Genomic DNA, 27,674 nt, shown 5'->3' on the forward strand with positions numbered 1-27,674 from the left:
GCATATGGGCCCCTGTATTTTAAATGATGAAACAGAGCAGAGATAATGACCCTTTGAACTTCCTGGCTGTAAAACTTTAAACAAACAAGAAACAGTGAGAGACAGGTTGAGATAAGTGCTTCTGAAGACAGGGCTGTAGCCGACCAAAGTGGGGTTGAATAGCTCAGAGAAGCTCTTTTTTGCATAGATAACAACCGAAGTTTCTTAACTCTTCCTGTACTGGAAACAATATGAGACTCACATCTCTGCCCATAATCTTATACTGCACATACAAATCATTATATCATAAGTTTTATTTTCACTTCAGATTCCCTTTAATCATTATGAAAACTTCATTTATGGCAGATTTGTCATTAATGCCTCACATGCATTGTTTGATTTTTGCTCAATTGGATAAACATCTCCCGGGTCTCCTCGCAACAACATCAATTAACCATTTGAACACTCTCATGCAAATACTCACTGCAGTCCATCCAGAGGCGTATGTAGAGGGGTGCAGGCATGGCTTGTTCCATGGGCGCCATGAAACCATAGGCGCCCTGCATGCTCCTGTGCTGCGCCCACGCTGGCCCGTGTGCTGCAATGCCACGCCTGCCCCCATGCCTCCCCATCACTCAGACCTCAGAACAGATTAATTCTGTTAATCTGGGAAACATGGCTACTTAATGTATGTAGGGCGCACCTAACTTAGTGTTAGAAAAGAGGACAGAAAGGGAATAAGAAGATATTTCCAAAAGTAACTTCAGCAATATCCCAAGCCAAAAAACAGAGGCAACCATAACACATGTACACGATAAAGGATGCTGTTTTTAGAGGGGAAGTGGGCTCTCTGACCGGGAGGATGGGGGGGGGGGCACAATTTCATTGTTTGCCATAGGCTCTATATTACCTAGATACGCCCATGAGTCCATCCACTCAAATACAAATGTCCACTGCAGCACTATCCGTACAGCTTATTTAAGAGCAGTCACACATGACCCTTAGCGGTCCCTCTGGTTCACTATGTGTCCTTACTTTAGCCCTAGAACATGCATAATGCAACATGTAAGCATACACGTTATTTAAGAGAACCTGAAGCGAGGGGGTATACGGAGGCTGGAGGCTGACATAGTTATTTAATTTTAAGCGATACTAGTTCCCTGGCTCTCCTACTGATAATCTGCCTTTAATTTATTATCTGCCTCTAATCTGTTTTTAGCCATAGACCTTGAGGCCGGTTTCACACTGTATTTTGGCATTAGTGTTGCACCGCCAAAAATGGGCCTTCAGAGAATACAGCGTTACTGTGCAGTATTCCCCTTCTGGCATCCGGCCAAACAGGAAGTGAAGCAGCCTCCTTATACCTATCACTTCAGGTTCCCTTGAAGAGTCCTTGTTTGGGAGACGAGCCTGGATTCTGTGTCTCTGATCTTTTCACAAAGCTGTGACTTTAGTTTTGGGTGGAGATTCATTTTCATTCATGAGAAATATTTAAAAAATGACAACAACAACATTTTGATGATATTATGACATCCAGGAAGCACTGGTTATAGAACAGCCGATCTCCTGCTGGGCTGCCCTTTGATTTTGGCTTTTTCATTTTAAGCCAAGAGATTTATTGTGAGCGGAGATGTCTTACTGTAATGAAAGCTTTGGCTATTAGAACAGATTATACTGTACCCATATTTAGGCTGTTGCCTTATTTGTTCCCAATGATTATCTCTTAAAAAGAACTATACGTCAGCCATAGATTACCGTAGCTTAAAAATGGGCAAATAAAAACCGAAGAAGCAGTAAGTCCAGCGAAACATGTGGAGGACGCATGCCATGTTTTACTGGGAGTTTTACTGGCCCCACTTGACATGTGGGGAAGGGGGCGATGGTTAGGGGGAGTTGTGATGGTCAGATATTTTGCCGGGGTTGGCCCCACTTGTTCAAGAAGGAAGTGATCCCCCTCCCCCAAAAAAAGAAAACATTGAGTGATGTTAAAAGAGTTAATAGCTCAATGTACTGTATTTACCAATACCACTTAACGACCAGCTAACGCCCATAGGCGTCGGCAGGTCTTAAGTGGTTTACCATGGAAACGGCCTTTCCATGTCAGTTGAAGTTCACGGAGGGTGTCTCCGTGAACAGCCGGAGAGCCGCCGATCGCGGCTCGCCGGCAAAATGTAAACACGCGGGGAAGAAATCCCCGCTGTTTACATCATACGGCGCTGCTGTGCAGCAGCGCCGTAAGGCAGATCGGCGATCCACGGCCTCTGGAGCCTATCCTACAATGCGCAGGATGGATATCCGTCCTGCGCCGCTCAGAGGGGAAGGGAGAGGGAGGGAGAGGGACGGAGCGCTGAAAACGCTGTGGAGGGGGTCTTTGAAGAGCCCCCCCCCGCAAAGCGCAGTAAGCCGGCGGTGATCCGACCCCCCCAGCAGGACATTCCCCTATTGGGGAAAAAAGGGCGTAAGTCTGATCGCCCTGGCATAATCCTGATCTGTGCTGCGGGCTGGAGAGTCCACGCAGCACAGATCAGGCAAACCACCCCTGGTCCTTAAAGAGAATCTGTATTGTTAAAATCACACAAAAGTAAACATACCAGTGCGTTAGGGGACATCTCCTATTCCCCTCTGTCACAATTTCACCGCTCCCCGCCGCATTAAAAGTGGTTAAAAACAGTTTTAAAAAGTTTGTTTATAAACAAACAAAATGGCCACCAAAACAGGAAGTAGGTTGATGTACAGTATGTCCACACATAGAAAATACATCCATACACAAGCAGGCTGTATACAGCCTTCCTTTTGAATCTCAAGAGATCATTTGTGTGTTTCTTTCCCTCTGCAGCTATCATCCACTGAAGTGTCAGGCTGTTTCTTCCTGCAGAGTGCAGACAGCTCTGCCTGTATGTAATTCCTCAGTATGTGAAAGCCCAGCCAGCTCAGAGGACGATTTATCCAGCTTGTAAAAGATAAGAGAGCAGAGAGAAGCTGCCCTAATTTAAATAACCCACAGGCAGTGTGCATAGAGGGGCCTGGAAGGGGGAGTTCATAGCAGAACCACAACACTGAAGAACTTGGCAGCCTTCCAGACACAGGCCGACAAGTCTGACAGGAGAGAGATAAGTTGATTTATTACAGAGATAGTGATAGTAGAACGTGCTGCAGTAAGCCAGATCACATTAGAATAGATTTTGGAACTTGTAGGATGGAAGAAAACCGGATGAAATTTTTGTTACGGAGTCTCTTTAAGTGGTTAAATACTAAGAATGAAGGCACTTTATTGTAAGAGCTATAGTTGCACTATATGAATAATGCAAGTTGTATGCAAATTTATGAATATTGCAGGTTGCATGCAAACATATGTTTTTGCTTTCTTTACACCGATTGTATGTTATTCAAGTTAATCTATGTAAATTCTCCTATGCAGCACAGATGGAAGTGTATTGGAGGGGAACATTAGTGTGGAGTAAGATTTCACTGGAGCTGTGTAAAAGCCGAGGTGTGTGTAAATTAGTGGCCACTCCTACAGGGTGGGCGCACTGAAGTGTGGGAAACTACAGGATGTGAATAGCTGAGGAAAGAGGATATGACATAAGCAGTCATCCTCCAGGACCTCAGTTGTTCCTGTTTAGGGTTAACTCAGACGACTCTGCCCATCAACTTGCTGGGGAATGGATGACTTGCCCAGATTTTGGTCTGCGGGTGACAACCATGGGAATAGTGTTGGTTTTCGAATTTGGCAACATTGTGCCAAATTCACTGGAGCACCACAATTCATCACCAACCAGCAGACAGCACCAGGGGAAGCTAACTTATTAGTTCATGGAGCGTTTTATATGATTCCATACTTCCTGCTTCCAGAGTCAAAAGGAGGACGTATCATGTGAAAAATGCGTTGTGAAGTGAACGCCCCCTGACCCTGTCCGTTCAGGTTCAGCGCTGAATTTTGCTGTAGTGTGATATTCCGGTGAGATTCACTCACCAAAACTACATGGGAAACAAATATTGTGTAATATATTCATGTTGGCAGTGCAGGAAAGTCCTCAACTCGACATTGGCAAATGCTGAAGGGATCAGAGGGTAATTAACTATAAGAGCAGCATTATAATTGTGACTGTAAAAGAACAGGTGAGATATAGAATTCACCAAGATCAATTTCTGCTTCTTTCTAGGGATGAGTGACACCTGAAACAAGATGGCCACCAATAAAAGCATGTTCGGCTACAGTGGCCTCATTCCAGCGGTGGAGAGAGGAGAAGACCTGTTTGACTCCAAACTCTCTAAAGAAGCTGACATTGTTTCTGGGATATACCTGCTACTTATAGGTGAGTAGGTACATTATTATTATTATTATTACTTTGAGGGCTCTTTCACATTAAGACGTTGCGTTTGATGCGACGTTAAGGTCGCATAAAGTGCCCCTAACACAATGCATGTTAGTATTAAAGCTGGACGTTATATTGAACTGGGTTATGCGTTTCTTGATGCGTACTTGATGCGTACTTTTTGACGCATAGTGATCGAACGAAAACGGCGCATGCGTCAATTTTTAAAAAAAAAAAGCAAACATTACTCAGCATGTGCAAACATTCTAACGCAGCTAAATAATAATAATTCCATATCCTTTACAGTTTGTCTTACACTTGTGGAAGGTTCCTCTGGACTTGAATGTAATATATGTAGCAGAAGAATAGAATATTGGGCAGAAGAATAGCCAGGCAATCTGTTTTCTGTAAATGGCGGGATTCAAGGTCCTGACATTGAGATGGTCCAGAAGGAGTTGTCCTATAATATCTTCACGATGGAAAGACTAAATACCCTCCTGGCCAAGGAAAAACGAACGTAGTCCTTTTTCAAAATCTGGAGGCAATTTATCATTCAACAGTTCTCTCGACAGCAGATACAAGTTCTTATTAATGACTTTACTCTCACATCTTTGTACTACCTGGAGGACATTGGAGGCACTCTAGGGAATCTCAAGGTTGTCTCTAACTAGTAGATAATTTTTAGTTCATAGGGTCTAGTAGGAAGTCCTCTTTTTTGTTTTTCCTCTCCCCTTTTTTTCTTTTCTTTTCTTTTTAGCTAGAGCACAGTGGAACTCGGGGGTGAGAGGGGTGGGTCTTTAGGGGTGATGGGGGAGTTGGGGTGTTTTTTGGTCGGGTCCTTGTTTTGCATTGCTACTCTGTCCCTTGTTAAACTTTTCAGGCTGGTTTGTCTTGAGCTATGTTTCATGTCTTTGTTTTATCTGTCCCCCCCTCAGCCCCGCCCCTGACACTCCCCCCCCCCCCCCCCCGCAAAAAAAATGAAAATCTTTAATAAAATTTGTGGGTTTTTTCGTTTTGTTTGTTAAAAAGAAAAAGCATTTTTGATTTGTTAACCCCTTCAGTACCAGCGGCCTCTGGCCCCTTAAGGACCAGAGACTGCTGGCACAAAAAAAACGCTCCTTCCGACGAATCACTGCTCTGAATCGCCACTACCGCCATACACCCATCGCCTCAGGCCACCCACTCTGCACGTCTCTATGACGACAAAACTCTGTAAGGCGGTCAGGAGCCGCTTTCATTTGCTCCTGACCCTCTGATCAATGTGAGCTAATGGGATTAGCTCTTTTTGATGACAGGGTAAGGAACCAATGAAATCGGCTCCTGACCGGCTCGCGGAGCTCTGCTGTCATACCGACAGCAGGGAGTGTGAGCTGCGGCAGGCAGAGAGCGACTCGATCGGCGGGAGCCATGAGAGCGTGCGGCGGCGGTGAGGCAAGATCTATGCCCTGGCATGAATAACAGCCTCCAAACAGGGCTTTTGTGTTCAATCAACACTGTCCGGAAGTGCTTAAATTACTTATAATAAAATATTTCTTTTTGATTTTTTTTTTAAATCACCCCTTTACATTTTCTTATAAATAAGTAGTGAATCAAAAATTAGCCCTTTTGCCTATTTACTGGGAGGCAGACTCGGTGATTAGACGGCCGCTCTGAGACTGACCATGCAGAGATCCGCGCGCATCAGTGCGTCGCGATATCCTGCAAGCCCTATTGAAAGCCATTTACGCCAATCGGCCTGGAGTGGTCCTGGGGCTGCCACCGCGTTCACGCCAATTGACGTGGCGCGGTTGGCAAGTAGTTAATAAGTGACATGGCGGTGCAGTAGCTGGCACTCTTGCCCTGCAGCACTACAGTTCCAAGCTTGAATCGTGGCCCAGACATTGATAAGGTAATTGGCTTTAAACTCTGGTAGGGAAATTAGACAGTGACTATGAAAGGGCTTAAGGTACCCCTATATTCATCGATTTTCCTGCTCGATCGACAATTCAATCCAATATTTTTATCGGACAATAATGTCAGAAACACCTGATCTGCTGCATGCTTGTCCAGGGCCTATGGCTTAAAGTGTAACTGTCGGGAATAAAATAAAAAATCAATTCTTTATTTTTATCTGGTAAACAAGTAATAAGGATGCTAATCAGGCAATCCAAAAGTTAAAATCACTATTACTTTTCTTGTTGATAAATTATCATTCCCCAGTTTACCTGACTCTTATTTGGTACATAGAAAATTTGGTACACAAAAGAGAAGTTGCAGGGCATGCTGGGTTGTCCTTTTTTTGCTTCTCTACTTCTCCTCAGACTTAAAGGGACTCCGAGCTCAAAAAAAAAAAGAAAGTTGTACTCACCATGGGCTTTCTCCAGCCCAGTGCTGGTCGGGAGGTCCCACGCCGGCGTCCTGGCTCCTCTCCTTCTCCCCGCTCCGGAATGGCTGGCAGGCCGCAGCCCGGGCGACACTCTCCCGAGTGTCGGGCTTCTTCTTCCGCATATGACGCGGATTACGTCACACGCCGGCCGCCTCGCGTCATCATGGCGGCCGGCGTGAAAGTACTGCGCATGCGCAAACAAAGCGCGCATGCGCAGTACTTTCACGCCGGCCGCCATGATGACGCGAGGCGGCCGGCGTGTGACGTAATCCGCGTCATATGCGGAAGAAGAAGCCCGACACTCGGGAGAGTGTCGCCCGGGCTGCGGCCTGCCAGCCATTCCGGAGCGGGGAGAAGGAGAGGAGCCAGGACGCCGGCGTGGGACCTCCCGACCAGCACTGGGCTGGAGAAAGCCCATGGTGAGTACAACTTTCTTTTTTTTTTTGTGCTCGGAGTCCCTTTAACTAATGCAGCCTGATTGGCTGAAGCCTATTTCTCTCCTGTTTTCCCCTCCCACACCTCTGTTCCTCTCTGATTGGCCAAAATTTCTCAGGCTCAAACAATGCACTTTCTATAGTGAAGGGCAGGCAAATCAGGCAGAGGAGACTAAGGTCGGATATTACATCACGACTGGCTTCAAAATAGCCACAGTAAATATGGAAACTGTCTAGAATAGGATTCTCTACTTTTCCTTTATAAAATTCACAGGAATCATAACGTGGACAGTACAATACATATGTTATGTAAGTAGAGCAAGTATTTATCTACTTATATATTTTTTTTTCCTGACATAGTATGGCTGACAGCTCCACTTTAAATACATTAATGTGGTCTGAAACTCTGACATAACATTAAATAAAAATATGTTTTTCTACTTTTTATTACTCATACAGTTATCATATTTGCTTTTGTGCACAAGTAATATCGTCTGTCTACAAATTACAAGTTTCCAAAGTGTAGTTTATCTTGGCCTTAAAGAGAACCAGAGACGAAGCACCCTCATGTATTTTACCTTATAAATCAGTGGGAACATGACAGTAAACACCTAATCTGCTCTTTGTTTCATTGTTCTCTGTTTAATCTGACTGTTATCACCTCTGATAAGAATCCCTGACTGAACAATCAGTCTGGCTTTGCTACGGAATGATTATAGCTGAGTCTGTCTTCTCTGGTGTCTTTTCAAGCCAAAGTCTGCCCCTTTGTGGCTCTACTATAATGACTCAGCTAAAATCATTCCCAGCAAAGCCAGACTGAATGCTCAGTCTTATCACAGCTGATAGCAGACACTTTTAGCAGTGAGGATGAAACAGAGAGCAGGGTAAGTGTTTTCTCTAATGTTCCCACTGATATATATGGTAAAATACATGAGGGTGCTTTGTCTCTGGTTCACTTTAAAGCTGCCATTGCATTTTATTCCAGCTGCTTTTTATTGTATATTAAAATCTTCTAGTGAGCTGTTCTGAACTATACCTGAAGCAGAGGCAGCTTCTCAAAGCGTGTTGTTTTACTTGTTACACACAAATGTAACAACATTGGAATGTAAACAAAGATTGTTATCTCCAGTCTGGATGCGGATTTGAAGCTGAATAGCCCTTGCATAGCAGAACAAAGTGCTGTGTTTAACCATTTCAGTAGCTTTAAAGCTCTCAGGAATCTTTTAGAGCAAAGTAGAAATGCTGACTTTTAGACCACTTTTTTCCATGTCTTATGCAATATGTAATTGCCTTTATTTGCCCTTAAGCACCACCAGTAATTTACCGCACTGATTGCTGCTATGAAAGCTAGTCAGATTCCACATTTGCCTTCAGGCTTGATGTCCCAGCAGGAGATCGCAGCTGATGTTGGCAGTCAGCCTTCAGCACAGATTATGATAAACTCCACTTTCCCGAACATTCTGTGTTTCTTGCTTCAAAAAACAAGAGACTCAGGTGGTTTGTTTCAATCATCATAAGTTTCTTAAAAAATCATGGTAAAGGCCAATAGATAAAAAGGTACAGTATACAAGGATGTTTTGCTAGACCACATTAACCCTTTCCGGACCAGACGGCTCTGGCCACTTTAAGACCAGCGGCACACAGCAATCATGGAGTCAGTAGCAGGGGCGTAACAATAGACCCTGCAAGGGATGCAGCGGCAGGGGGCTCCATGGGGGGAGAAGTTTCCTTTCCGTGTCCTAAAAGACTGACCACTAAGGACACATAGAGAAAACACTTTCTGCTCTCTGTACAATTGTTCTGATGACTGCATCTGCTCACCCACTGATAAGGATTCAAACAAAGTTTTGCTGACAAAGATTTGCAGACAGTCCCTATTCAGTGTGCAGCAGGCTCTTTTGTACACCCCAACCTCTCTTCCCCTCCCCAAGTGCTGTGCACTGCAGTGCTGTAAGACGCTCCTGACCATAAGACGCACCTAGATTTAGAGGACAAAAACCAGGCGGAAAAATATATCTACTACATTTGGTGCATCCATGGTGAAGGGGCATCTTGTAGATTATGCCCCCCTTTGTACCTTATGCCCCCTTGTACCTCTTGTGTCTCCCTGTGATCTCCTCTGTCTCCCTTGTGTTCGCCTCTGTCCTCCTTGTGTCCCCTGTGTCCTCCTTGTGTCCTCCTCTATGCCCCTTTGTGTCCTCCATTTGTCCCCCTGTGTCCTCCGTTTGTCACCCTGTGTCCTCCTCTGCATGGGCACAGTACAGGGAGTCCCCGACATTGTGGTGGGTTGGAGGTTTGTATTGGCAGTGTTCACAAGTCAGGAACTCCCTGCATTTGTACTATAAGGTGCAGTGAACTTTTTTTCTCCACTTTTGGGGGAGAAAAAGTGAGTCCACAAATCAGTGATGCTAGGATACCCCTTTTCAAAATCCGGATCCGATTCGGATCCGGATACCCCGATATCCGATCCGGGTCGGATATCCGAGTTCAAAATTTTCCGATCCGAATGCAAATCGGATATCCGACCACAGTATCCGGGCTATCCGGGCAAATTCGGATATCCGGATAGAAAAACCGGAAGTGGCCTTTAAATTGCTTTAAAAACGTTTTTAGGGTATATGAGGCATGTAGCATCATTATTTTGTAAAGGGGAACACTAATTGATGATGTGGGGACTTAAAATCCTCCCCCCCCCCCCAAAAAAAAAAAAATAGCTGTAAATTAACATCAGGACTAGGTTCCAGACAGCAGTCGTGCAGCCCACATTGGGCTTGATTCACAAAGCGGTGCTAACCTACTTAGCACGTCTAAAGTCTTTAGACGTGCTAACCAGGGTGCTAAGTACCGTAGGTTAGCACCGGATTTCTCAATCAGATCGCGCGCAAAGTTTTGTGCGCAAAGTTTTATGCGCGCAAAGTCCTATGCGCGCGCTAAGTCCCATAGGCTTTAATGGGCACTTCGCGCGGAGCGCCCTGCGCTCTGTGCAGTGCGCGCATAAAGTTTTACGCGCGTAAAGTTTTATGCGCATAAAGTTTTGCGCGCGAAAAGCTGGTTTAGACGTGCTAAGGGGGTTTTCACAGGCGTGCTAACAGTTAGCACCGCTTTGTGAATCAAGCCCATTGTGTCCAAAGTCCAACCGCACAACTGGGACATGACAGTTTTCACCCCAGACACCTCCAAAAAATTACGCAGCAATTGTGTTTTGGGTTAAATATAGGTGATATCAGTGGCCTGTGGCACCCTGGCGGTGGGAGCTGCACAGGCAGCAGGAGCAGGGCAATGCAGCAGCAGCAGCAGGTGTAACGTGTGCCAGGAGCATGCCGGATGTGGCACGTGCCAAGTGCCAGTCAGACAGCAGAGGAGAAGACACTAGTGCACACTAACTGTCACACTGGCACTGCTCACAGCACAGCAGTTCTGTAGAAAGCTAACACAGTAGTACTACTACTCTAACAACTACTAGCACTGATTGCAGTACTACAGTACTAACTAAACAATAGAAGAATCTAGCTAAACAATAGAACAGGTGTGACTCGATTACAGAGAGCAGATACAGGACAGGTATAGCAGTAAAGCTGGGCCTGCTAACTACAAAATAGTACAATAATCTATCTAACACAGAAGTAGTACAGTAGAGGAGGACAGGTGAGAGCACAGGTAACTAGAGACTAGAGCACAGAGCAGGGCAGGCTGCATTGCCTAGGCACAGGGCCTAGCTGCTGGCTGCAGCTGCAGCAGCACCAGTGACAGTCTCCCTCCCTAGTCCCTAATCACACAAACTAAACTGCCTAAAATACAATCTATCTACAATACAAAGCAATACAGGTGAATATCAAGTGTTGGAGTGTAAAAACGCTAGGTGTATTGAACAATAAATGCACTTGCACAGACAAAAAGCACTGGAGCAGTTCTCTCAGTACTAACAGTCAGTAAGTCGCAAGCAGGACGAGTGAGGCAACATGGCGTCCGCTATTTATAGAGGGGGGCTTGGCCAGGCTCCCCCTCTGTGATTGGCTGCATCCAGAGGGCTGGGAGCCCTCTGATTCGCTTGTGAGGACTCGAGGTGACGTGACGCTATCCGAGCGGATGATGCTATCCGAGTTCGGATAGCTAGGATATCTCCGGATAGCTGCTTGCTATCCCAGTGCGCTCGGATAGCACAGCCCGGATAGCTAATACTATTCGACCTCGGTATTCGAGCTCGAATAGTGAAAAAAGAGCTAGGATATCCGAGTATCTCGGATATCCGAGCTCGGATGAGCTTCACTGCCACAAATATATTTATTATTTTCAGATGTTAATGTGAAAGATAATGGACCAGGATAGAAAGGACCAGGGTGGTTTGAATAATAAAATAACATATTTTTCGTATGACATCTTTATGGTATGTGTGACTTTGGGGTGTGTGGGTGTGGCAGGGGAGTGGCTTAAGGGTCCCTCTTTCTTATCTCAAAAAGTTGGGAGTAATGTGTTTGTCAATAGCTTTGTGCTGTAATTGAATTCTGTTGTCTTTGCAGGTGTTCTGTCTACAGTGGGGAATGGCTACGTATTACTAACGGCATGTAGACGGAAGAAGAAGCTTAGGCCGGCTGAGATAATGACCATTAATTTAGCATTCTGTGATCTGGGAATATCAGGTAAAAGTAAGCTGCTTTGATCCCAGTGCTTCTTTTAAAGGATTCTTGGAATTAGTTTACTGTGTAACATAACCTGACAACAGACTCATGTACATAGCTCCCAACTGTCCCTTTTTCAGAGGGACAGTCCCTCTTTGAGAACCAAATCCCCCGCGTGCCGTGCATGAAAAAGGGCGCTGTGAAAAAAGGGCCCGAGTTGATAACAAAATGGCACCGGTTATTAACAAATTTGATAACGATAAACATTGTTGTCAAGCTTTGGTAATGATAAATACTGTTGTAAAAACAGACGAAAAATAATAACGAAAAGATAGTAACACTAAATATCATTACGTAATTCAACAATACAGCTTAACCCAACCCTACCCTCACACAGAACCCTCCCCTGGTGGTGCCTAAAACTAAGCACTCCCCTGGAGGCACCTAACCCTAACCACCCCCGGTGGTGCCTAACCGTAACCCCCGGTGGTGCCTAACCCCCCCGGTGGTGCCTAACCCTAACCACCCCCCCTGGTGTTGCCTAAATCTAACCGGCGCCTGGGTGGTGCCTAACCCTAACCACTCCCTCTGCAGAAACACCCTTTTACACATAGTAACAATAATATCTTTGATAACATAAAACTTGTAAATATAAACAAAATAATATGACAAAAACTATAACGTTGCAAGCGTCTAAAACAATAACATACTTCAAAAACTATAATGTTCGAATCTTGTTAATGATACTTATCACGGCGCCCTTTTATCTGCTTTTTTTGCCGTATTTACAATAATTGCATTAAAGTCTATTTTAGTCCACCCTCAGCCAACGCCCTTTTTCCTTGTTACAAAATTCCCTGTCCCTCTCTCTTCCTCATTTGTCCCTCTTTCAGGACTCATGTACAGATCTATGTGAACATATGTATACGTCTACAAGAAAATATGTTTCATGTACTCTAAACTTGATTTAAATTGATATATTTCTGATTTGAAAATGTAAAAAAAGAAGGAAAACTAGTTATGATAGAAGGGACTAGTGTGGTTTGAATGATAAAACTACATCTTTGGCTTCTAATTTTTTTGCAGTATGCATGATGAGGGGTGTAGTGGGGGTGTGATTAGGGGTGTGGCAGGGCGTGTCTTCAAGTGTTCCGCTGTCTTATCTCAAAAAGTTGGGAGGTATGCTTGCATGCATGAGAGAAGTTGCTTAAGGCTGTAGCTCTGAGAAGGAGTCACATGACCAGCTCAGCAGCCACTGGAAGCACTGAGGGCAGAGCTTGCAGAGCATTTATCGCAGCAAGCAAAATATGATTAACCACTTGAGGACCTAGGGCTTTACCCCCCTTAAAGGGAAGGTTCAGGGAGGGTGGGCAAAAAATAAAAATCAAATTCCACTTACCTGGGGCTTCCTCCAGCCCGTGGCAGGCAGGAGGTGCCCTCGCCGCCGCTCCGCAGGCTCCCGGTGGTCTCCGGTGGCACGCCCGACCTGGCCAGGCCGGCTGCCAGGTCGGGCTCTTCTGCGCTCCAAGGCCCGGAACTTCTGCGTCCCACGCCGGCGCTCTGACATCATCGGACGTCCTCCGGGCTCTACTGCACCTTCCGCGGAAGGTTCGGTTCGCGTTAAAGTTCGCGAACCGCAATAGACTTCAATGGGGATGCGAACTTTGAAAAAAAAAATAATTATGCTGGCCACAAAAGTAATGGAAAAGATGTTTCAAGGGGTCTAACACCTGGAGGGGGGCATGGCGGAGTGGGATACATGCCAAAAGTCCCCGGGAAAAATCTGGATTTGACGCAAAGCAGCGTTTTAAGGGCAGAAATCACATTGAATGCTAAATGACAGGCCTAAAGTGTTTTCAAACATCTTGTATGTGTATACATCAATCAGGTAGTGTAATTAAGGTACTGCTTCACACTGACACACCAAACTCACCGTGTAACGCAGCGCAAACAGCTGTTTGTGTAGTGACGGCCGTGCTGGACTGGTGCGCACCATGGCGAGAGTGCAGGTTTTGGTGGCTTTACAGCCCATATGGTCGCCTGGCTGATGTAGCTGAATGACAGAACAGTGACTGTCCAGCTGATCAAATTTGGTCTGACCACAATGAGGCAACGACCTTATTATCGTTGGTGTGCCCCCTGAGACACTCATCTAGGCGCCGGTCATTGCTTCATTGTGATACGCAAGCCCCTTCACCACGGCAAGGTAATGATCACGAAGGGGAATGGGCGCATGTACATGCCTTTTCTTTTGTTGTTGCAGCTGCCCGCAGTGCAGCCAGAAAAATTAGGCAGTCATGTACACGCACCAGAAAAATTATTACAGCGGCCGCTGCTAGCAGCGGCCTAAAAAATTCAGCAATCCGCCTGGAGTCCCGGACCCTGTTGGTGGTGGCGGAGAAGGTAGTCAAGCGGCCTGCAGGCAGACATGCTGTGTGGAGGGACTGGGAGCGACTTAGTCTTCTTGGGGCAGGCCAGGCAGCCAGTCACACGGCGTGCAGGCAGAGATGCTGTGTGTGCGGGGACTGACTTAGTCTTGGGGCGGGCAGCAGCCCTCCGGGATCCATGCCTCATTCATTTTGATAAAGGTGAGGTACTTAACACTTTTGTGACTTAGGCGACTTCTCTTCTCTGTGACAATGCCTCCAGCTGCGCTGAAGGTCCTTTCTGACAGGACGCTTGCGGCAGGGCAGGAGAGAAGTTGGATGGCAAATTGGGACAGCTCTGGCCACAGGTCAAGCCTGCGCACCCAGTAGTTCAAGGGTTCCTCATCGCTGTTCACAGCAGTGTCTACATCCACACTTAAGGCCAGGTAGTCGGCTACCTGCCGTTCCAGGCGTTGGTGGAGGGTGGATCCGGAAGGGCTACGGCGAGGCGTTGGACTAAAGAACGTCCGCATGTCCGACATCACCATGAGATCGCTGGAGCGTCCTGTCTTTGACTGCGTGGACACGGGAGGAGGATTAGTGGCAGTGGTACCTTGCTGGCGTTGTGCCGTCACATCACCCTTAAAGGCATTGTAAAGCATAGTTGACAGCTGGTTCTGCATGTGCTGCATCCTTTCCACCTTCCGGTGAGTTGGTAACAGGTCCGCCACTTTGTGCCTGTACCGAGGGTCTAGTAGTGTGGCCACCCAGTACAGCTCATTCCCCTTGAGGTTTTTTATACGGGGGTCCCTCAACAGGCAGGACAGCATAAAAGACGACATCTGCACAAAGTCGGATCCAGTACCCTCCATCTCCTCTTGCTCTTCCTCAGTGACGTCAGGTAAGTCAACCTCCTCCCCCCAGCCGCGAACAATACCACGGGAAGGTTTAGCAGCACAAGCCCCTTGCGATGCCTGCTGAGGTTGTTCTCCTGCCGCTGTCCCCTCCTCCTCCTCCTCCCCCAAAGAAACACCTTGCTCATCATCCTCTGAGTCTGACTCGTCTTCTGCACACGACTTCTCTTCTTCCTCCTCCTCCTCCCCCCTCTGTGCTGCCGCAGGTGTTGAGGAAACAGCTGGGTCTGGTGAAAATTGGTCCCATGCCTGTTCCTGCCGTAACGGTTCCTGGTCACGCTCATTCACAGCTTCATCCGCCACTCTACGCACAGCACGCTCCAAGAAGTAAGCGTAGGGAATTAAGTCGCTGATGGTGCCATCACTGCGGCTCACCAGGTTGGTCACCTCCTCAAACGGCCGCATGAGCCTGCATGCATTTTCCATCAGTGTCCAGTTGTCGGGCCAGAACATCCCCATCTTCCCAGACTGTTTCATTCTACTGTAGTTGTAGAGGTAGTGGGTCACGGCTTTCTTCTGTTCTAGCAGGCGGGAGAACATGAGCAGGGTCGAGTTCCAGCGAGTCGGGCTATCGCAAATGAGGCGTCTCACCGGCATGTTGTTTTTGCGCTGAATTTCCGCAAAGCGTGCCATGGCTGTGTAAGACCGCCTCAAATGCCCACAGAACTTCCTGGCCTGCTTCAGGACATTCGCTAAGCCAGGGTACTTTGCCACAAATCTTTGAACCACTAGATTCATGACATGTGCCATGCAGGGTATGTGTGTCAGCTTCCCCATATGCAAAGCGGCAAGCAGATTGCTGCCGTTGTCGCACACCACGTTGCCTATCTCCAGGTGGTGCGGGGTCAGCCACTCATCCACCTGTTTCTTAAGAGCAGCCAGGAGAGCTGCTCCAGTGTGACTCTCCGCTTTGAGACAAGACATGTCTAAGATGGCGTGACAGCGTCGTACCTGGCATGCAGCATAGGCCCTGCGGAGCTGGGGCTGTGTAGCTGGAGAGGAGAACTGCCACTCAGCCAAGGAGGAGGAGGACAGCGAAGAGCATGTAGCAGGAGGAGAGGAGGTGGCAGGAGGCCTGCCTGCAAGCCGTGGAGGTGTCACAATTTGGTCCGCTGCGCCCTGCTTGCCATCATTCACCACCAGGTTCACCCAATGGGCTGTGTAGGTAATGTAGCGGCCCTGCCCGTGCTTGGCAGACCAGGCATCCGTGGTCAGGTGTACCCTTGACCCAACGCTCTTCGCAAGAGATGACACCACTTGCCTCTCAACGTCACGGTGCAGTTGGGGTATGGCCTTTCTCGAAAAATAAGTGCGGCCTGGCATCTTCCACTGCGGTGTTCCGATGGCCACAAATTTACGGAAGGCCTCAGAGTCCACCAGCCGGTATGGTAACAGCTGCCGAGCTAACAGTTCCGCCACGCCAGCTGTCAGACGCCGGGCAAGGGGGTGACTGGCCGAAATTGGCTTCTTCCGCTCAAACATTTCCTTCACGGACACCTGACTGCTGCTGTGGGCAGAGGAGCAGGAACCGCTCAAGGGCAGAGGCGGAGTGGAGGAGGGTGCCTGTGAAGGTGGAAGGGAGAAAGCAGCAGAAGCAGATAATGCACCTGATGGAGGAGGAAGAGGAGAAGGAGGGTGGCTTTGCTTTTGTGTGCTGCTGCTGCTTTTGCTCAGGTGGCCATCCCATTGCTGTTTGTGCCTTTTCTCCAGGTGCCTTCGTAAGGCACTTGTCCCTACGTGAGTGTTGGCCTTTCCACGGCTCAATTTTTGTTGGCAGAGCGAACAGATGGCTTTGGTCCGATCTGAGGCACACACATTAAAAAATGTCCACACCGCTGAGCCACCCTGGGATGTGGGCACTATGGGGACCTCAGCAGCTGAAGCTGAAGGGCAAGTTGGCTGGAAGTACATAGGTGGCGATACATGGTGCCGGACTCTGCCACCAGCTGTTTCTGACGAAGAGCTGCCCCAGCTTCTTTCAGCAACTTCTCTCCTCCTACTACTCTCTGACTCCCCCTCTGAACTGTCCCCCTCTTCATCTCCTCTATTGGGAACATACAGTGGATCCCTATTACCGTCATCATCGTAGTCATCCTGCCCAGCTTCGCTTGCCTCAGACAAATCCAAACTTGCACCATCAGTAGGTCCTTCATCCTCCTGACACGTTACATCCATAGTGTTGCCGCGTAACTCAGACATATGAGCTGGTGAAAATTCATCTGGCTGTAACAACAATGGCTGTGCATCAGTGATTTCAACACTAAATAATTCTTGCGAAGTGTCAAATGCAGCGGAAGTGGTGCTAGTAGTAGCGCTGGTGGCTGAGCAAGATGAGGTGTTCTGTGTCGCTAAATACTCAACCACGTCCTAAAAATCTTGGGAGGTGATGGGACGTGCCTTCTTCCAAGCACTGTACTGTGGGCCAGGTCCACACGAAATTACATTTACACGACCTCGCGCAGACCTGCCGGGTGGCCTTCCTCTGGCTCTGGCACTACCTCTTCCTCTACCTGTTTTGTCCATATCGGGTATGCACGGAGTGGTATATCACACTGCGTGCACTCACGTAGGTAGGTGGGTTCACTTAACTGCACAGGTATGCGCACTGATGCGGTGGGTTCACTGAACAGAACAGGTATACAGTGGCGGGTTCACAGAACAGGTATGCAGTGGCGGGTCCACTGAACAGAACAGGTATGCAGTGGCGGGTTCACTAAACAGAACAGGTATACAGTGGCGGGTTCACTAAACAGAACAGGTATACAGTGGCGGGTTCACAGAACAGGTATGCAGTGGCAGGTTCACTGAACACAACAGGTATGCAGTGGCGGGTTCACTGAACAGGTATACAGTGGCGGGTCCACTGAACAGAACAGGTATACAGTGGCGGGTTCACTAAACAGAACAGGTATACAGTGGCGGGTTCACAAAACAGAACAGGTATACAGTGGCGGGTTCACAGAACAGGTATGCAGTGGCAGGTTCACTGAACACAACAGGTATGCAGTGGCGGGTTCACTGAACAGGTATACAGTGGCGGGTCCACTGAACAGAACAGGTATGCAGTGGCGGGTTCACTAAACAGAACAGGTATACAGTGGCGGGTTCACTAAACAGAACAGGTATACAGTGGCGGGTTCACAGAACAGGTATGCAGTGGCAGGTTCACTGAACACAACAGGTATGCAGTGGCGGGTTCACTGAACAGGTATACAGTGGCGGGTCCACTGAACAGAACAGGTATGCAGTGGCGGGTTCACTAAACAGAATAGGTATACAGTGGCGGGTTCACTAAACAGAACAGGTATACAGTGGCGGGTTCACAGAACAGGTATGCAGTGGCAGGTTCACTGAACACAACAGGTATGCAGTGGCGGGTTCACTGAACAGGTATACAGTGGCGGGTCCACTGAACAGAACAGGTATGCAGTGGCGGGTTCACTAAACAGAACAGGTATACAGTGGCGGGTTCACTAAACAGAACAGGTATACAGTGGCGGGTTCACAGAACAGGTATGCAGTGGCAGGTTCACTGAACACAACAGGTATGCAGTGGCGGGTTCACTGAACAGGTATACAGTGGCGGGTCCACTGAACAGAACAGGTATGCAGTGGCGGGTTCACTAAACAGAACAGGTATACAGTGGCGGGTTCACTAAACAGAACAGGTATACAGTGGCGGGTTCACAGAACAGGTATGCAGTGGCAGGTTCACTGAACACAACAGGTATGCAGTGGCGGGTTCACTGAACAGGTATACAGTGGCGGGTCCACTGAACAGAACAGGTATGCAGTGGCGGGTTCACTAAACAGAACAGGTATACAGTGGCGGGTTCACTAAACAGAACAGGTATGCAGTGGCGGGTTCACTGAACAGGTATACAGTGGCGGGTCCACTGAACAGAACAGGTATGCAGTGGCGGGTTAACTGAACAGGTATACAGTGGCGGGTCCACTGAACAGAACAGGTATGCAGTGGTGGGTTCACTGAACAGGTATACAGTGGCGGGTCCACTGAACAGAACAGGTATGCAGTGGCGGGTTCACTGAACAGGTATGCAGTGGCGGGTTCACAGAACAGGTATGCAGTGGTGGGTTGACAGCAAAGGTATGCAGTGGTGGGTTCAATGAACAGGTATACAGTGGCGGGTCCACTGAACAGAACAGGTATGCAGTGGCAGGTTCACTGAACAGGTATGCAGTGGTGGGTTCACAGCACAGGTATGCAGTGGTGGGTTCACAGCACAGGTATGCAGTGGTGGGTTCAATGAACAGGTATACAGTGGTGGGTTCACAGCACAGGTATGCAGTGGTGGGTTCACAGAACAGGTATGCAGCCAGACAGGAACAAGATAAGCCTAACTAATCTTTCCCTGAGAGACAGTCTGCAGCAGCTCGCCCTACTCTCACTAACGCAGGCAGCACACGAGTGACCGTAATGGCCGCCGCTGCCTGCCTTATATAAGGGGGGGGGGGGGGGGGCTCCAGGGGCTAGTGTAGCCTAATTGGCTACACTGGGCCTGCTGACTGTGATGTAGAGGGTCAAAGTTGACCCTCCATGTGCATTATGGGGCGAACCGAACTTCCGCAAAGGTTCGCCTGCGGGACGCGAACGCGAACCACGGAAGTTCGCATGGAACCGTTCGCAGGCGAACCGTTCGGCCCAACTCTAAACCCCACTAATGACCCCATTTTAGAAAGAAGACACCCCAAGGTATTCCGTTAGGAGTATGGTGAGTTCATAGAAGTTTTTATTTTTTTGTCACAAGTTAGCGGAAATTGATTTTAATTGTTTTTTTTCACAAAGTGTCATTTTCCGCTAACTTGTGACAAAAAATAAAATCTTCTATGAACTCACCATACTCTGTACGGAATACCTTTGGGTGTCTTCTTTCTAGAATGGGGTCATTTGTGGGGTTCCTATACTGCCCTGGCATTTTAGGGGCCCTAAACCGTGAGGAGTAGTCTTGAAACCAAATGTCGCAAAATGACCTGTGAAATCCTAAAGGTACTCATTGGACTTTGGGCCCCTTAGCGTACTTAGGGTGTAAAAAAGTGCCACACATGTGGTACCGCCGTACTCAGGAGAAGTAGTATAATGTGTTTTGGGGTGTATTTTTACACATACCCATGCTAAGTGGGAGAAATATCTCTGTAAATGACAATTGTTTGATTTTTTTTTACACACAATTGTCCATTTACATAGAAATTTCTCCCACCCAGCATGGGTATGTGTAAAAATACACCCCAAAACACATTATACTACTTTTCCTGAGTACGGCGGTCCCACATGTGTGACACTTTTTTGCAGCCTAGGTGCGCTAAGGGGCCCAACTTCCTATTCACAGGTCATTTTGAGCCATTTGTTTTCTAGACTACTCCTCGCGGTTTTAGGGCCCCTAAAATGCCAGGGCAGTATAGAAACACCACAAATGACCCCATTTTAGAAAGAAGACACCCCAAGGTATTTCGTTAGGTGTATGGCGAGTTCATAGAAGATTTTATTTTTTGTCACAAGTTAGTGAAAAATGACACTTTGTGAAAAAAACCCAATAAAAATCAATTTCCGCTAACTTTTGACAAAAAATAAAATCTTCTATGAACTCGTCATACACCTAACAGAATACCTTGGGGTGTCTTTTTTTCTAAAATGGGGTCACTTGTGGGGTTCCTATAACGCCCTGGCATTTTACGGGCCCAAAACCGTGAGTAGTCTGGAAACCAAATGTCTCAAAATGACTGTTCAGGGGTATAAGCATCTGCAAATTTTGATGACAGGTGGTCTATGAGGGGGCGAATTTTGTGGAACCGGTCATAAGCAGGGTGGCCTTTTAGATGTAGTTGTATTGGGCCTGATCTGATGGATAGGAGTGCTAGGGGGGTGACAGGAGGTGATTGATGGGTGTCTCAGGGGGTGGTTAGAGGGGAAAATAGATGCAATCAATGCACTGAGGAGGTGATCGGAAGGGGGTCTGAGGGGGATCTGAGAGTTTGGCCGAGTGATCAGGAGCCCATACGGGGCAAATTAGGGCCTGATCTGATAGGTAGGTGTGCTAGGGGGTGACAGGAGGCGATTGATGGGTGTCTCAAGGTGTGATTAGAGGGTGGAATAGATGCAAGCAATGCACTGGCGAGGTGATCAGGGCTGGGGTCTGAGGGCATTCTGAGGGTGTGGGCGGGTGATTGAGTGCCCTAGGGGCAGATAGGGGTCTAATCTGATAGGTAGCAGTGACAGGGGGTGATTGATGGGTAATTAGTGGGTGTTTAGGGTAGAGAACAGATGTAAACACTGCACTTGGGAGGTGATCGGACGTCGGATCTGCGGGGGATCTATTGGTGTGGGTGGGTGATCAGATTGCCCGCAAGGGGCAGGTTAGGGGCTGATTGATGGGTGGCAGTGACAGCGGGTGATTGATGGGTGGCAGTGACAGCGGGTGATTGATGGGTGGCAGTGACAGGGGGTGATTGATGGGTGGCAGTGACAGGGGGTGATTGATGGGTGATTGATAGGTGATTGACAGGTAATCAGTGGGTTATTACAGGGGAGAACAGATGTAAATATTGCACTGGCGAATTGATAAGGGGGGGGTCTGAGGGCAATCTGAGCGTGTAGGCGGGTGATTGGGTGCCCGCAAGGGGCAGATTAGGGTCTGATCTGATGGGTAACAGTGACAGGTGGTGATAGGGGGTGATTGATGGGTAATTAGTGGGTGTTTAGGGTAGAGAATAGATGTAAACACTGCGCTTGGGAGGTGATCTGATGTCGGCTCTGCGGGCGATCTATTGGTGTGGGTGGGTGATCAGTTTGCCCGCAAGGGGCAGGTTAGGGGCTGATTGATGGGTGGCAGTGACAGGGGGTGATTGATGGGTGGCAGTGACAGGGGGTGATTGATGGGTGATTGACAGGTGATTGACAGGTGATCAGTGGGTTATTACAGGGAAGGACAGATGTAAATAATGCCCTGGCGAATTAATAAGGGGGGGTCTGAGGGCAATCTGAGCGTGTAGGCGGGTGATTGGGTGCCCAGAAGGGGCAGATTAGGGTCTGATCTGATGGGTAACAGTGACAGGTGGTGATAGGGGGTGATTGATGGGTGATTGATGGGTAATTAGTGGGTGTTTAGAGGAGAGAATAGATGTAAACACTGCGCTTGGGAGGTGATCTGATGTCGGATCTGCGGGCGATCTATTGGTGTGGGTGGGTGATCTGTTTGCCCGCAAGGGGCAGGTTAGGGGCTGATTGATGGGTGGCAGTGACAGGAGGTGATTGATGGGTGGCAGTGACAGGAGGTGATTGATGGGTGATTGACAGGTGATTGACAGGTGATCAGTGGGTTATTACAGGGAAGGACAGATGTAAATAATGCCCTGGAGAATTGATAAGGGGGGGTCTGAAGGCAATCTGAGCGTGTAGGCGGGTGATTGGGTGCCCGCAAGGGGCAGATTAGGGTCTGATCTGATGGGTAACAGTGACAGGTGGTGATAGGGGGTGATTGATGGGTAATTAGTGGGTGTTTAGAGGAGATAATAGATGTAAACACTGCGCTTGGGTGGTGATCTGATGTCGGATCTGCGGGCGATCTATTGGTGTGGGTGGGTGATCAGATTGCCCGCAAGGGGCAGGTTAGGGGCTGATTGATGGGTGGCAGTGACAGGGGGTGATTGATGGGTGATTGATGGGTGATTGACAGGTGATCAGGGGGGATAGATGCATACAGTACATGGGGGGGGGTCTGGGGGGGGGGGGTCTGGGGAGAATCTGAGGGGTGGGGGGGTGATCAGGAGGGAGCAGGGGGCAGGGGGGGGGATTAAAAAAAAATAGCGTTGACAGAAAGTGACAGGGAGTGATTGATGGGTGATTAGGGGGGTGATTGGGTGCAAACAGGGGTCTGGGGGGTGGGCAGGGGGGGGTCTGATGGGTGCTGTGGGCGATCTGGGGCAGGGGGGGGGAAATCAGTGTGCTTGGTGCAGACTAGGGTGGCTGCAGCCTGCCCTGGTGGTCCCTCGGACACTGGGACCACCAGGGCAGGAGGCAGCCTGTATAATACACTTTGTAAACATTATAAAGTGTATTATACACTTTGTATGCGGCGATCGTCGGGTTAACATCCCGCCGGCGCTTCCGTATGGCCGGCGGGATGTTGCGGCGGGTGAGCGGCGCCAGGCGGAGGATCGTGTCACTGATGACGCGATCGCTCCGCCCATGCCCCTACAAGGACCGCCGACATTTGTCAATACGGCGGTCCTTGCGGGGGCCACTTCCCGGCCGCCATTTGTCAATACGGCGGTCGGGAAGTGGTTAATGAGTCATGTTCAGAAATGACATGACAGGACAGATGACTGATCTACAAATATTGGAGCACTGGCTGAAGAGAGTACCTTCAGGCCCTTTGCACATTTGTGCACTGCATCACACCGCATTTTTCTTACACGCCACATCTCTGAAGCATTCTAAAAATCCTCTTTTTATTAGACATTTATCTTTAGCAATATCAGCAGTGCTAAAACGCCACATTCCCGCAGCAGAACGATGTCATTAAACCCCCCAAATACCGGGGCAAAATTCCTCGACTTTCCAAGTCGTGGCTTTTGCTGGCCGGGGAGGCAGAGCTTAGCGCTGCAGCTCTGCCTCCATTAGCATCAATCCCCGCTGATCGCCGCCCCTCTCCCCACCCCTCTCAGTGAAAGAAGACAGAGGGGCGGGGAGAAGCGGCGATCAGTGGGGATTGACGTGAGTAGAGGCAGAGCTACAGCACAAAGCTCTGCCTCTTACAGGAAGGGTTCCCTGCATTTCCCCCCAGGGATATGGGGAGTTTAATGACATTGTTCTTCCACATGAATGCAGCATTTTAGCACTGCTGATATTGCTAACGATAGATGTCTAATAAAAAGATGATTTTTAGAAGGCTTCAGACTCTCTTTAAGACATAGACTTGCAAAGTTCGCGTGACGCTATGCGCCGGAAGTATCAAAATCGCTGTAAGCCTACCGCACGGATTATGCAGTGATAATTCAATGGGTGACACAGTAAGTGTGCACGACGGGAGCGTGGCGTGACGTGGCGCGCATGCACAGACTGCCATTTTTCTCTGAACCCTCAGTAGGAACCCCCCATTCCTCTGTAGTCTTCCTTTGCCCCCCTTTTAGATCTGATCTACAGACTGTGTTGGTTTCATTGCACGGTTTACAATCTCACGCTAGAAAATTCTACCAGCAAGGCTGTAGATTTCTAGTTCTGTTCCGAAACGCTCCAGCCACAACACATGATATCCCTCATCCCTCAGGATACAGATAAACAACAGATAACATCTCTGATCTATCCGCTCCACACACACCACGCCTTTGATGATCACATATTCGCCTCTCTCCGGGAGAAGTCTTGCCATCAATATGCCGCTATTTTTTACAGCTTATGGATTTATCACAGCAGTATATCACCCTACAGCTCCCATGAGCCTTGTTACTACTTCCTCTCACCTCCTAACTAAGTTTACTAGGCTTGTCAGAACCATGCAGAAACAATTAAGATGATTTGTAATGCGGCACAGAGTAATACTAATACGCCTCTAGTGATTGCAGCGTGATAAGACATCTATCTTAGTTGTTTTTAAATAAAATTGATCATTGCTAAGAAACAGTTTTTTAGGGATAGTCAAACATAAACTCATGCAAAGAAATGTGCCTGGTTTGGCATAAACTCATGCAAAGAAATAAAACATCTATGGTGTGGTTATATGTTTGTAGCTGCATCAGATCACCATCAATGCTCCCACAGACACCTCACCATCGGAGAATAATGCAAGCTTCTCACCAGATTGTCTGGCTGAAAAAGCACAGACCCTGATGAGTCATCATTGACGAAACTAGTAGGGCAGAGCCTCAGCCTAGCAGGAGAGGAGACGCCAACTACACGTGGAAATATTTTGATACGTCCATTGTAAGGGAGCTATTGTAAGTGCACTACTTTTAATTTTTTATATGGAATAAATGGTATTACCCTATGTGAGTGTCCTGAGTTTGAAGGTTATTTGGAAGTGTGGCTGTATCTACAGAGGATTGGCGATGACAAACCAATCTGCTGGTCTGTGCTGGGTCAGTTGCAAACATACTACACCATAGATTCCTTTTTTCTTTGCATGAGTTTTTGAAGACATTATACTACTGTGGGGGGAAAGGAGCTTGCTGGCTGGGCCGAATGCGCATTTGCTGATCTATATATGATTAGCCTGGAACTCTGGTGAGCGCAATTGGTTTGATTTATTTGGCTGAAGGAGTGTGCAAATGAAAATGAGAATTGTTGCAACTGTTGAAGGTATATACTGGTATGTGGGACTATAAGTTGTGTAATATTTAACCTTTTGGGGACCGACGTAATTTAAATCTACGTCCAGCAGGTGGTGCTGCCGCCCTGACTGGACATTGATTCAACGTCCGTGCTAACACACCGTCCCGACGCGATTGTGCGCACCGGAGAGGGGAGATTAACCTGTCATATGACAGCTGACATCTCCCCTCAGTGATCAGCAACCATCGCGTATGGCTGCTGATCACGTGATTACTACGATCGCCAGTGGATCCTACTGATTCATTTGAAAGCTGCGGCGGTAGGGGGGGAGGAAGAGGATCCACTCACCTCCCTGCCTTTCCCGCGACAATCGGCGCTCCCCACCGCTCTTGCCGGCATCTATGCTCCTTCTGACGTCAGTGCCTGGTCCCGGCTTGATGACATCATCAAGCCGCGACCCGGAACTGAGCGGCAGTAGGAGCAGAGATGCCGGCCGGAGCAGAGGGGTCCGCTGCGGCTCATCGCTGGAGCCTGGAAGGTGAGTGATGGCTGCTGACCAAAGGGGGACAACTGGTCACACGGGACACTATGCCCAGCAAGACCCTGCAGGGATCCAGCTGCCCTAACCCCCCAAACGTGCCCCCCCCTTTCAGCAAAAACGCCAGGTCCTTAAGGGGGGTTAGGCGGCCGGTCCCGAAAGGGTTAAGGACATTATTGTTAAACGCTAGACCATTTATCAACAATTCTACTAATATTATAAATGGGAAAGTTCGGATGTTTGGATGTTTGTATGTTTGCTACTCGATCACGCAAAAATGGCTGATTGGATTTGAATGAAATTTGGCACACACATAGTATATTACCTGCAATAACATAAAGGATACTTTTTATTCCCATAACCAAAAAGGTACAAAAATCCACGAGGGAACTGCACACCTACCCAGGAGGTGCTGGATCAGTAAATTGTCAAATAGTAGAATCCAGATGATCCGCACACTTCATATGAACCATGGTGACCATTCTGTGTTTTACTGCCTTGACAAAGGGGACCCTGCGTGGCCCCGAAACGAATCGTTGGTTTGGAATGGCTTGTGTCACGATGTTTTGAATAAAATTTGAACTTGGTTCATATGAAGTGTGCGGATCATCTGGATTCTACTACATAACCAAAAAGGGGGTGAAGACAAATACAAATTTCACTGGAAAATGTAAACTGCAGCCATTCTTACACTGTTAATGGCAGGGTTCTCAAACCTTGCACAGTTGGTCACTGGTTGACTGGAATTAATATTCAGAAAAGTGGGTGGAGCCTACAAAAGCCAATCAAAATTCACCTATTGATTTTTAAGGGGAATATGTAATTGCTGACATTCTTGCACTGTTAATGGCACAAGCCTTCTTAAACCTGGTATAGTTGGTCATTGGGTGACTGGGGTTCAAATTCAGAAAAAGGGGTGGAGCCACAAACAGCCAATCAGATTTGTTTAATCTCAATGCAAATTATTGATGCCAAAGACCGCAAAGCTCACAAACTTGGTCATTGAATAATTGTGTGTTAGGATTAGAAAAAGTGGGCGGAGCCAACACCAGCCAAATACATACCCGAATAATGTCATTGGGAAAATGTAAACTGCAGCCATTCTTACACTGTTAATGGTAGGGTCCTCAAACTTTGCACATTTGGTCACTGGGTGACTGGGATTAATATTCAGAGAAGTGGGTGTAGCCTACAAAAGCCAATCAAAACCGACCTATTGATTTTTAAGGGGAATATTTAATTGCTGCCATAAAGGATGAACATGGAGGAAGTTGTTATGGACTGAAATTTGCGATATTAGACAGGGTGGAGGTCCCAAGGCGAGGGGACGATAGGGACAAACTACTCCTTAGAAAAGAAACATGTATTATACTGCATACGGAAGCAATGGGACCAGCTGGCCTGAAAGACAAAATTGGACTGGCATGTATGATGCTGGATCCATAGGTACCCATATACCTATGCCAGTATTATGCGATTGGAGTGGACAGGTCAACTATGGGAGCGGGTTCCATTAATCTTGCCAGTTTTTTGTATAATTGATTTTTGACATGTTTTTCATTGTCATATAGTGTTGGAGTGATGGAGGTTATGTTAATGATTAATGTGTCCCTCGAGGGCCGCCTTTTTGTATTTGTTTCCCCCTGCCCACAGCTGTCCAGGCTTGAGTTAGAGCCATACAAGTAAATCTATTGTATAAAGTTTTGGGTGTTAAACCGTAGCTTTGGAGCTTGTTCGGCTGCAGCTGGGTCTGAATTGCCCAGGTTTTATCCCTTTTTAACATATTGTGTGTCACTTTTACACTTTTCACCTAATGTTCAGATTTAGGGATATGCCGGTTGAGGAGGCCCTCCTCCGTGTC

At 47.8% G+C, this 27,674-nt stretch overlaps 1 protein-coding gene across 2 annotated transcripts in view; it reads left to right on the forward strand.

Moving 5' to 3' along the window:
* The window catches only part of OPN5 (opsin 5), a 149,440-nt gene that overhangs the window by 96,107 nt on the left and 25,659 nt on the right, over positions 1–27,674 (forward strand). The window contains exons 2-3 of one of the 2 annotated variants that reach the window (XM_068279065.1): positions 4,143–4,295; positions 11,612–11,737. In XM_068279065.1, the coding sequence (XP_068135166.1) occupies positions 4,166–4,295; positions 11,612–11,737 (256 nt within the window). In that variant the 5' untranslated portion in view covers positions 4,143–4,165. The remainder of the gene's footprint in view (positions 1–4,142; positions 4,296–11,611; positions 11,738–27,674) is intronic. The other variant, XM_068279066.1, reaches the window with a different exon arrangement.

Source organism: Hyperolius riggenbachi, chromosome 4, assembly GCF_040937935.1.
Source record: "Hyperolius riggenbachi isolate aHypRig1 chromosome 4, aHypRig1.pri, whole genome shotgun sequence".
NCBI classification, from domain to species: Eukaryota; Metazoa; Chordata; class Amphibia; order Anura; family Hyperoliidae; genus Hyperolius; species Hyperolius riggenbachi.